General features: G+C 40.0%; 1 protein-coding gene across 1 annotated transcript in view; it reads left to right on the top strand.

The window, feature by feature from the left end:
* CCDC172 (coiled-coil domain containing 172) overlaps window positions 1–12,125 on the top strand; it is a 651,707-nt gene that overhangs the window by 362,457 nt on the left and 277,125 nt on the right. Inside the window, exon 3 of the mRNA XM_086919595.1 lies at window positions 7,041–7,157. Coding sequence (XP_086775721.1) covers window positions 7,041–7,157 — 117 coding nt within the window. The remainder of the gene's footprint in view (window positions 1–7,040; window positions 7,158–12,125) is intronic.

Genomic DNA, 12,125 nt, shown 5'->3' on the forward strand with positions numbered 1-12,125 from the left:
GCCAGCTTGCTTCTTGATCAAACGCCATTCTGCTCTTATGTCTCTGTGGAAGAAACACAGCCTCGGCTAGGGAGTTGCTGGAGTTACAGGGTGAAAAAGGCAGGCTGCACGTGGGAAGGGCTGTGGGCTCACCTTTACCTAAAGTTCTTGTTGTGCCACCATCCTTTCCATTATTCTTTCAGGAGAGAAGACTTCACCACTGTTTTTCTAATGCCCCTGTGATCTACTGTTCAGTGTCATTGTGGCATGAGTTTGCTCATCTCCAAGGCATAGTTTTGCAGTTATCCTGTTCCCTAAGTATTGAAAATGGAAGGTAGTTTATAGAACTATGCACCACATTGGGAAAGGTCTCCTGTCTTGAATTATGGTCTTGAGAGGAAACCAGACATTCCTTTATTTATAGGTAACTGCTAGCAATTCACAAGCAGTCATGTTGTTCAAGTAGGACAATTAGTGGTAATAGCATGTATCATTCACTCAGTGGAGCCAGACATCATAGATTAGCCTATTTAACCTTTTTCATAAGAAACTGAGTCAAACAGAATCCCTTCTCCCTAGGAACAGCATATTTTCCATGTAAAAAAAATAAACATGCTGATCGTGGGTTTACTCTCTTCTGAAACTTTTGTTAAGACCTTTTAAAAAAGAAAATACTCTCATGCGTACATTCAGATTCTGCCATCTATCTACCCAAGCATGGAGTGATTGGCAGTAGGCTGTACTCCATCCCTCCAATATAAAAGATTATGTTACAATTCAAAGGAAGACAATTGAGGTCTTTCTGCTAATGTTATCATGCTCTGAAGGCTTTTGTTTAATTTTCTCTATAAACTGGTCTTGGTACCTCCTCTTCTATTTCAAATTATCCTGTTTCCACTGAACCCCCCTCCAATATCTCTGAGTTTTCACTAGTGACCTCGCCTGGTGCCTGAAGAAAGGACCCATCTCCATAGTAAGAGCTTCCACAAGTAAGTGGCTTAGTGCATTCACTAATTCCTTCTGGATTGCCACTCTTGAGACCAGTGCCTAAGAGGAAATATCCTACGTACTGCAATTCTTTTGGAGTTGTTCACGGATGTGCTTTTGCAGGTGTTTCCATGTCTTCTTTCCGAATCCAATGATCAGTATGAAATGGATAAGAGAGGTTTGGAACAGTGTGTTTCATTTGCATTCTGTTTCTTCTTGTCCTGTTTGCAGTTTTGAGAACTAGAATTCTATAGTTCACTCTCTGTGGCTAGAGAGTGAACTACAGAATAGAGATCTTCCATTGTTCTTAAAACCCTGGAGGAGGCAGGCATGAGATATAGTACATTCCCATTTCATATAGCCGTCATTTTGTGGCCAAGGATTTACGATTGTGATGCTTCTTAAGTTATAAAACGTGTCTTGGATTGTTTTGGGAGACAGGGTGGTACTTTGGCTCGGTCTGAGGTTTTGTACTACTATTTTCTCTTCTTTCTTAGTTCAAGTACCTGTGCCACAGAAGAAGTGAAAATCCCATGATGGATGTGCCTCAAATTCATGCTGCTACCTTCACAATTTGGAACTACTAATTCTCTGTGTCATTGGATTTGGTTGGCTATCTCTTAGGCTTAACAAAAACATAGCCTAGATGTCTCTGCTGATGCCCTTTCTAGTGTGTGATTGTGCACTAGTCAGTTTAAGTAGCATGCTAGAATGTGAACCCCACCTTCATGCTTTGTTCAATGTTATAAATTGGTGGTTGTTTTCATTAACAACCTAAGGATTTCAAGGATGTCCCACCATGCACTGCTCATGCTATCACACATAATTTTCCAGATTATGTTTTTGATTACCTTAAAGGTGTCTTCACATTACTGTCCTTAGACATCACTGGAGTGAATTAAAAAACGTTTACCCTTGAGTCCTCTGGTCTCGTCCTTTCGCCAAGCACAGCAGGTTCTCTGTTCAGCACCTCTTTCACCAGTGGTCACCCGACTCGAGCCTCTAGGTATTCTGATTATTGACAGTCAACTTGGGGCCCTCAACAGCACTTTTCGCCCACTTGTAACTGATGCATACAGCATTTGAATAACACGGTGTTCGCTCTATCAGAAAAAAGATGTGTGAAAGAGCAATAATGCGTGGCTTCAGTGTTGTCATAAAGTTAGCAAATGCTAGATAATTTTAATGCCTCCACGATATCTTTTGGGCCCTTCCCTATCGCAGGCACTTGGCCAACCCACGGAAGTGAGGTACATTTTTATCGGGAGACCTGTGGAAACGCTGGGTGGTAGGAAATTTGTGTTGGTCCGCTGATCCCACAACTTTTCCACACAGGAATGTGGGAAATGTAAGGTTTGCAGGGTATTCTGGGTAAGAAACTTTAGGGGATCCATGGAAGCCATACCTCCCTGGACTCCTCCGGGTGTCTAGTCTTCAGAAAGGTCTGGGTGTGATAGGTTTACCTTGATGCCCGCTGAATCTGGGACCAAAAACTCAAGTGACTCCTTTGCAAAACCAGAATGTTTTGTGAGAGATAATTTTGAGGTCCCCACAAAACGTTTTGGGCACTTCCCTGTCGCAGGCACTTGGCCGACCCACACAAGTGAGATACCATTTTTATCGTGAGACCTGGAGGAAAGGTGGTTGGGAAGAAATTTGTGTTGGTCCGGTGATCCCATAACTTTCCCACACAGAAATGTGAGGAAAATGGGATTTCTTTAGCTATGTTTGAAGTTAGCAGCAGATTCTGTGTAAGAAAACATTGCAGGATCCATGTAGGCTACACCTCCCAGTACTCCCCCAGGGGTGTCTAGTTTTCAGAAATGTCTGGGTTTGGTCGGTTTCCCTAGATGGCTGCCAAGCCCGGGACCAAAAATGCAGTTTACTCCCTTGCAAAACCAGGTTGCTTTGTGATTGATAATTTTGATGTCTCCACTTTGGCCAAGCACAGCAGGTACTCTGCTCACTACCTCTTCCGCCAGAGGTCACCTGACCCAACCAATGGGTATTCTGGTTATTGATAGTCAACTTAGGACCATCAACAGCACTTTCTTCCCACTTGTAATCGGTGCATACTGTATTTGAACAACACTGTGTTTTCTCTATCAGACACAAGATGTGCGAAAGAGCAATAATGCGTGGCGTCACCATTGTCATTAAGTTAGCAAATGCTAGATAATTCTTTTTAGACAAATCGTGAGGTTTGCAAGGGATTCAGGGTAACAGAACCTGGTGAGAGCCACACAAGTCACCCCACCCTGGATTTCCATGGGTGTCTAGTTTTCCAAAATGTACAGGTTTGCTAGGTTTCACTAGATGCCTGTTAAGCTATGGCCCAAAATCCACCGCTAAGCACAATGCAAAACAAGCACTGATAATAGCCAATAGGGCTCACATTTGGACCTTATAAGTGTTTAGCTATGCAGCACATTACAACCATTGTCCAGTTTATAAGTGGCATGTAATATTACTCCCATTCATCATCGCTATTAGCAAAGTACACAATTCTACATAAATCATCAACCAACAACAAAACCGTTAGATCACCCCTATAGTAATGTTTAAGAGGTAAAGTCCATATTTATTCCAGTAGCATTATGTCTTGAAGATAGTATATGTGCTAAGCTGAGGCTCAACCTAAATATGGCACATTCTTAGTTTCTTATTGTATTAGACTGAAAAGGTAGCAGTGATAAACAGTGAAGTTTACAAGGAAAGACAGGCAAACAACCTAAATAAAGAAAGTCCGTATCTCATGTTTTATGATGTGTCTTTTATCACTGGAGACTCCCTTTAACTTAGTATGTGTTTAGTTTATAGAACAGATTAAATGTATTAGAAAAGAAACCAAGTGCCACATGTGATATTATTAAAGAAGCATGGGGTAATAAATTGTTATATTCAAGTATTCTACACATCCTTGATCCTGATGGCATATTACTATGTTTGATTCTCTCCATGTCTTCTCCCGGTCCAATATTCATCTTACTCATTACCGGCAAGAAGCAGTTTGGGTGCGAGAGCGCAATATCAAAACAGTAACATGGCATTAGAAATTTGTGGTAATATAATACATATGTAAAAAGTGTTAAGAGGATGGCAGAAGAGAGAGAGAGAGAGAGAGACTGTACTTGTGCAGGTGTGTGTGCTTTTTGCAGAACTGATGTAAGCTTAATATAGAGGTGACCCTTCAAATAAGTTGCTTGTTATGGAGCCACGCACACTGAATTTTGAGATCCCTGCTTCCCTGTTGTGCAAAATGTTTGTGATCCTACACAAAGCATTTGCTCTGGTATTCCAGTTCTACTATCTGGTAAATATTTGTGTTAATTGTTCTATATTTAAAAATGTTTAGTGTTCTGTTTACCCTGGAAGGGTTTAGAGGCAATTCATTTTCTGGCTGTGTGCTATGAGCTTAAATATAATTTTGGAACACGAAGCACGTTGTTATCTTGAACAAATGATAAAACAACATTTTGATAAAGTTTTCGACTTATGAAAAATAAAATCTGGAAAAGGTTAACTCCCTGGCAGTGTGTTGACTGGTGATTGTAGTTATTTTGTTACATCCTACCTCTTCACTTCATGAAACATGAAGCGCGGTGCCCCGAATCGGACGCTGTGTTGATAAAAGGCGGGCGGCCGCACACACATTCACCGAAGTGGCAGTTGTAAAGAAAAAAAAATAAAAGCTAGTGCACGAAGTATGTTTATTACACGTACAGTGTTGCATATTCTTGGTGTCTTGGAATAGTTTGTTAATGCTGCCCTTAGTTGTCTTTTAAAGAGTTGTTCCTTCCGGGTTATAGTTTGTCTTTGTAATGTTCAGCATAACATTAAATAAAAGTTTTTGAAACAAGACCAAACTCGTATTTTCCTGGTGCACTCGGCGGGGGAGGGTGACTAATAGGACAAGTGGCAATGCAGTAGTAACCAGACCATTTTTTCAAAGTAATAATTGTAACATTTTACCATGATAAAGGAGGGAACGCAATGCGCACGAACACAGTGGGCTTTGAGTGTGATCGACGAAACGCATTCTCCAACCCTACTGAGGATGACAGGGCTAGAATTGTTAAAGACCAGAATGCTATTTTATTTAAAAAAAATAAAAGCTGAGAGAAAGCGCATTGTCACTGAAGTAGTCGCCCCATCCATCTCAAAAGTAATAAAATATAAACAAGCAAAAGCACGGCCCTTTGTGTGTAACCTGACCCACGAGGAATGCTGCTGCCAGCCTGCGCACCGCTGCTCGCTCCCGAGAGCAAAACACTGTGTGAGTGAACATTAAAAAAGAGGTGGGACATGCGCCCGCCTTTGGCAATTTGCGGGCTTTTAATATTGAAAGACACACGCAAAAGCCAATCCTATGTATAGGAGGAGTCTGACCCACACAGAGTATACACAAGAAGCCTCGCAGAGCAGCGCATACGCGCTGGCTCAGACTCGACCTAAAAAGGGTCAGTTTTCAGTGGAAAAATGTGGTGTCCATGTTGCATTTTTGGCCATTTCCGGTCTCTGGCACTAGGCCTACCCGCACAAGTGAAGTACCATTTTTATTGGGAGACTTAAGGAAACACAGAATAGTAGAGCAAGTGTTATTACCAATTATCTTTCTTTGCATCTGCCTTGCCAATATAAGACAGTGTGTAAAAAAGAAGTCATTTTGAAAAATCCTCTCAAATTCACATGCCAGTGTGTGTACCCACAAATTCAGAATTGTGCAAATAACTACTGCTTCTAAACTCCACATCTTGTTCCCGTTTCAGAAATACATAGAATTTGTTAACTATTTTTCACTCTTTATATTTTACTAAATGAATAGCTGTACACCTGATACACATTTACAACCCATTGCAAGGTGCTGCTCAGTTATTGGCTCTGGGTACCGTGGGTTCTTGGTGAACCTATAAGCCCTTATATATCTCCGCAATTAGAAGGGTTCAGCTGATGTAAAGGTATATTGCTTCCAAAAATCTGCCATAGTTAGAAGTTACAGGTGAAAATGTAGGCACAAATGGCTGTTTCTTTCAACTCAATTTGAATATTCTTTTTATTTTTGCAGTTACTTTCTATAGGAAAACCTTGACGGATCTCAACAAATGACCCACTTGCTGGATTCAGAATATTGTCTACTTTAAGAAATGTTTAGCTTTCTGGGATCTATTATTGGTATCACACCCATTTCAACCACTAACTGTAAGGAGGTTAAAAGCACACACAAATAGGAAAAATAGGCTATGTCCCAGTAAAATGCCAAAACTGTGTAGTAAATTTTGGTTTTCAGGCAAATGTTTGCCTGTTCCTGAAAGCTGGGAAGATGGTGATTTTAGCACTGCAAACCATTTGTTGATACCATTTGCAGGGAAAAAACAGGGGCTTTTGTTCTGCAGCACTTTTACCCATTTTCCCCCCAAAAGACAAAATGTAGCTGTATTTTGGCTAATTTCTCGGTTTCCTCCAGTGGAATCGGCAAACCCGGGGTACCTTTAGAATCCTCAGGATGTTTGTTAAAAAAAGGACGCAAATTTGGCATGGACACCGTATGTGGACAAAATTTTATGAGGTCCTAAGAGCGAACTACCCCAAATAGACAAAAATAGGCTTGGAACAAGGGGTGGGGAAGGCCTAGCAGCAAAGGGGTTAAAAACTGACAAACTATCTTCTGTACTTTTTGACTTGAAATGCTCCCCTGCAAACTTCTATCTAAGAACTAGTGTTGTAGTAGTGTTTGCTTGCATTGTAGCACTTTTTATTGCTGTTTATTAACAGCTAGCTTCTTTTGAAACTATAATCAGTAAAAACTATTAATAAATGCTAACTCCATATTTGAATCTCTTTGTCCTCAAATGGTAACCTAGCCATTAGACCACTGCTTGCTGGTCTCTGCTTTTTAATTCAGCGAAATCGCCAATAACAAACTGCATGCCAACGATATGGGGGGTTTTATTTTGTGATTAAACTGTTTTGAAATATTTTTTTGATTGCACTGCTGATCAGCCAATAAAAAGAAAACACTTTTATCAATTGAATGCGATCAGTCATATAATTCAGATAACTTTTGTTGTTTAAAGGTTCAGGATCTGTCTGAAAAACTCTTCCATCAGCAGCTTCTGAAGAAACGTCAGGACGGTCTAACAGAGCAGAAAGACAAGCTTGTGAAGGAAAACAGGCAACTTCTCGCTCTGCTTGTAAGATGTTACTTTTTTACTGTTATACTCTTGTAACTCCCAAGCAACAAGTAGAATTATCAGTGCATAAACCGTCTTTAAACACATTGATTTCTGGGGAAGAGGCTCATATATTATAGTAAACTGGGCACAGTGCGGAAATAGCCTTGCTAGCAAACCATTTTGACGTGTGAAATGCTTATTTTAGCGTCTGGGTTTTATTTTTATTGTCAACAGAACTGTGACAGTTGATGTGTAACAGAATAAAGACAGGTAAGGGAAAGAGGTGGTCCACTAGGCACATGAAATTGTAAATGGTTATATATTTAAAAATATCTAACTAAAAGACCTCCCAGGGTAAGTATGAGCACACCTTTATCCATGAGGTATTTTAAGGATCAACAAATTGTAGCTATAACAAGCTAGAGGTTTACCAAGCACCTTCATTATGTCCAGATGAAACAGTCCATACTTCCCAAAATGTGCCCCATATGTTCATGAATAATCAGTTTCTGACAACATTATCAAAGGATAGCTTGAATGAAAAATGCTACAATTATTTTTAAATTCATTTTTATGTTGATGCAAATCACAATGATTAGAATGGAATTCGGTACCACATTTCATTCAGAAATACAATTAAAATAAAATAAAATCAGGCATGTCCAGACAGTTGATTTTTCTGTCAGACGACCCTTAAAATAGTAGCAAGGTGATAAAAAAATATGTTGCATTATACATTGCCTGCACGTAGGACCAAATTATCTGCAGAATATTTGAATGCGCACAACAGGTTTGGCGATATGTTAAGAATGAAAATATAATTGAATTCAGTTCCAGGCCTGGTAAAACATTTTGCGGCCAATTCACAAAGACGCTTATAGATACTGGAAGTAGCTCTACGGGCACTCATTAAAGCTTTTGTGAATTGACCCCGAAATGCCCAACTGCCAAACAAAGGTACTAAGAAAACACTGTTTTTTCCATTTGTACAAATTTTGTATGATTATCCTTTTAATTTTCCCTTAATATAGTCCCATTTTAGATATATTTAAGGGACAGTAAATAGGCAAAAATAGTAGTCACAAATATAAACCCAACTCCTTATTTCAGTATTGGTTATTGACATTGGGTGATCCTTTGAGCTTAGCAATTCCCTATATAACTCTGCGAATTTATACAAAATTTGTATCCAAAAAAGCATTTGAGGCATAAGACTTCAACATATGGATGAATAATCAAATCTTGACACGAGAATTACAGGATAAGAACAGAGCAAGAAGCCTGAATAGTAAAACAAAATGTCGGTCGAAAGCTTGTATCAAATCGGGCAGGGAAAGAATCTTTCAAGAAGTTTCTCTTTATGAATAGGAGATGGTTGTTGAAAATGAATACCATATGATAGTCTATGATCATTAATATGATAGTGTATGAAATGAGTCAGTGTGCCCCCTCCCATCCAAAAAGAACTAAGAATACCCCTTTTAAGCAAACAAATATCCTTAATAAATAATATGAAACATTGTTCGCCCCAAAGCACTAGTGGTTGGGGATCCCTGAAAGTAGCGTGGCTTAAAATTTCTCCCAATTTTATTTTGAGTGATCGGATCAAGAAAGCCTTATTTCTTGTTTATGGGATTAAGGGAGGAGATGAGAGGAGATGTGACCTTACAACCAAAGCTGCTGCCATTGGAACTGTGGACCAGGATTGTGTCCCTGCAACGGCGCATAAATGCTGTGACTCTGGACAAATCACTTAATATCCCCATGCTACAAAAAATCTGATTGCATTTAATATAATCTGGTGCACATGTAAAGTTTTCTTATGCCCTGCGACCCCGTTTGTGCTATATAAAAATTGTACCATTAAAACAATGGGGTTGACCCAGTGAATCACAGGACCTGGGTATCAATTTATATATAGAAACAAAGTGGTCCTTGATACAACTCAAAAAACAATTAATGTAAATCTTATATTAAGAATAAACAGATTAAATCTGTAACTGAGGAGAGGAGATGTATTATTTGCAAAAAACAGTATTAGTTGCAACAGACCCAACACAAACAAATTGAAGGACAGTTAGTTGTACTTGATCTATCTTTTATATAACAAATTTATTTACATGTTCCTAAAATAATTGATCAAAAAAGAAGACTGCAAGGTGCAGTAAGAAGGAAAGGGGGTGCTCAAGTGAATTGAAAAGAGAATTAGGTCAAAGGGCAAAATTAAGATAATTCTGTACAACTAAAAATAAAAAAATTCTAGTTGAACAACCAAAGGCTTACCCATACATTTGTATGGTCCACTCCCCTTCCCCCCTGACCCCAGTCCTGAAAAAGACCCGCAGCAGAGGCCGTGAAATTCCCCTTTTTGCACCAGGGTCGAAACGTCAACGATTATGCCCCCACTTTGAGGCCTACACCCTTAATTTTTCCCTGCCCCTGTTCCCCCCCCCCCCCCCCCCCCCCCTGGAAAATTTGTATTTTTAGTTGTACAGAATTATCTTAATTTTGCCCTTTGAGCTAATTCTCTTTTCAATTCACTTGAGCACCCCCTTTCCTTCTTACTGCACCTTGAAGTCTTCTTTTTTGATCAATTATTTTAGGAACATGTAAATAAATTTGTTATATAAAAGAGAGATCAAGTACAACTGTCCTTCGATTTGTTTGTGTTGGGTCTGTTGCAACTAATACTGGTTTTTGCAAATAATACATCTCCTCTCCTCAGTTACGGATTTAATCTGTTTATTCTAAAAATAAGATTTACATTAATTGTTTTTTGAGTTGTATCAAGGACTACTTTGTTTCTATATATATATAAAAATTGTAAGAAAACTGCCTCTAAGAAAAATGTTGAAAAAATTGGATCAAATAATGTATTTAAAAGCATTATTTTTGCAAAATTTGCTTGTTAGCCATTGCTGTGCCTAGACATTAAAGCCTGATGTTCTACAAGGGTCGACCCCATTTTTTTCAAAATGTGCAGTGGGTGTCCCCCGTACGTCAATTATTACCTATGTTTTGCCAGAGCCAATGGTGCTACCTTGAACCAAGACACATGGCTGATTCAAAGGTCAAAAATTAACACTAGTATGGTGGGGCTGGCCTTTTTTTATGGTTGTCCACGACATCCTGGTCTGTGGTTCACATCCATAATGCCAAGATTTACCTCCAGTTTGCTAGCACCAGCATTTTGCCTTGAGTGTCCCATTACCTCTAGTGGGACAGCAGCAGCATTTTCCCACTGGCACTGATTATGCAGGAAATATTTACAATATGCCAGCTCTAGGATTTTGCCATGGGTACACAAAGAACTTCCTCCAAAATCCTGGTGCCAGAATGTTGCCATGGGTACCCATTATGCCAAGAATTATGTCCATTATGTCAGAGCCAGCCTTTTTTCTACAGGTGATCCGTCGGCCAGTAATTATCTCCAATATGCAGTGGCAGCATTTTGTCATGGGTAACTTTAATTCCAAGAGTTACATCCATTATACCATCACTAACATTTTTCCACAGATGTCCATATGCCAAAAATTACCTCTAGTGTGGCACTGTCAGCGTTTTGCCCTGGGCACCCCTTATGGAGGTATTACCTCTAATATGCCAGAGCCAGCAGTTTGTTAAGGGTGTCCCATACGTCAATAATTGCCTTTGGTGTGCCAGCATTTGAGTTTTGCCAAGGGTACTCAATACCACAAATGACCTCTAATGTGTGCCTGCCAGAATTTTGCCATGGGCACCACATATGATAAAATTACCTCCAGTATGCCAGGCTAAAGGCAGACTCGCAAGAGCAACACTCTCCCTCATACAGACGTACGTACATTCACCCACTCACAATCCTTTGCACTGACATTCCCTCACTTTCTCTATCTCTTGTACTACCTCACACTCCCTCAAACTCATTTATTGACATTGACTCACTGTCTTTGGGCACTGCAGCTCTTATGCCGAAAGAAGCCAGGCCCGCCTATAATGGTGACGCTGCAGTGTGTTACTAATGGTGCAGCATTGAGGTGTGCCATTCCATACCCCTGAAAAATATCTCTAATTGCTGGCACATACTCTTCTGGGCACCTGTGCTAGCCATCAGACAGATTAACTGTCTCAGACAGCTAGTTGCTGTACACAAGAAATGGCTTTTTAGGTCTCAGATAGACAGTGCTTGCTCTGTCTCTTTGAGACATGTTGAATGTACTTTGTGGCTTCAGTCTGTCCAAAGGCTTCCCATTTGCTGGCTCCATCATAGCGCTCGGATTCTTTCTCCACATTTGCCCATGGCTTGCATGCGCCATGCCTCTTCCTGTGTTTAGCCCTCCCAGGAGCATGGACTAATTACTATATAAATTCACTGGTCTCATTTTAGCATCTTATTTAGGAACTACTGTTTTCCTTGTCTAAGAGCAGTTCACATGAGCACTCATGTTTAGTTCCGAGCTCCTCTGCAAATAGGCTTGTAAATCTTGTTCTTATCTCCTCACATTTTCTGTGCATTCAAAGATCGAGATCAAGTATCTGAGACACTGTTGTCCGAGTGTGCACGGGCACCTGTTTGTTTTTCTTTTTAAATGCCTCTCTGACACAACCCTCGTCTTATGTCACAAGGACATGAAAAAGTTCTCTCCCACCGACATTGCCACAGAGGAATCAGGTACCTAAATACCTGTGAAGCCCACATCTTCACATAGTTTCCACGTGCAATTTTTGAGCATGTATCCCACTCACACAAACCTCTATCAAGTTTGATATGGTCCTGCATATCATAATGATGTCCTCAAGTCTACCGGCGCACGTCACAGACGAAACATGAAAACTGCATGAATTTAATGCCACCAGTCACTCAACAATCACTGACTACATCCAGATACTCATACCCAGAAGTAAACTCTGAACTATTTTCCACAGGCAATTGCCAAGGCGTCCCAGACCAATCTAATCCTTCCACCAGCTGGTGTAGAGGAAGCAACATGATTTTAAAAAAGGTAT

This window comes from Lissotriton vulgaris, chromosome 5, assembly GCF_964263255.1.
Source record: "Lissotriton vulgaris chromosome 5, aLisVul1.2, whole genome shotgun sequence".
In the NCBI taxonomy this organism is placed as follows: Eukaryota; Metazoa; Chordata; class Amphibia; order Caudata; family Salamandridae; genus Lissotriton; species Lissotriton vulgaris.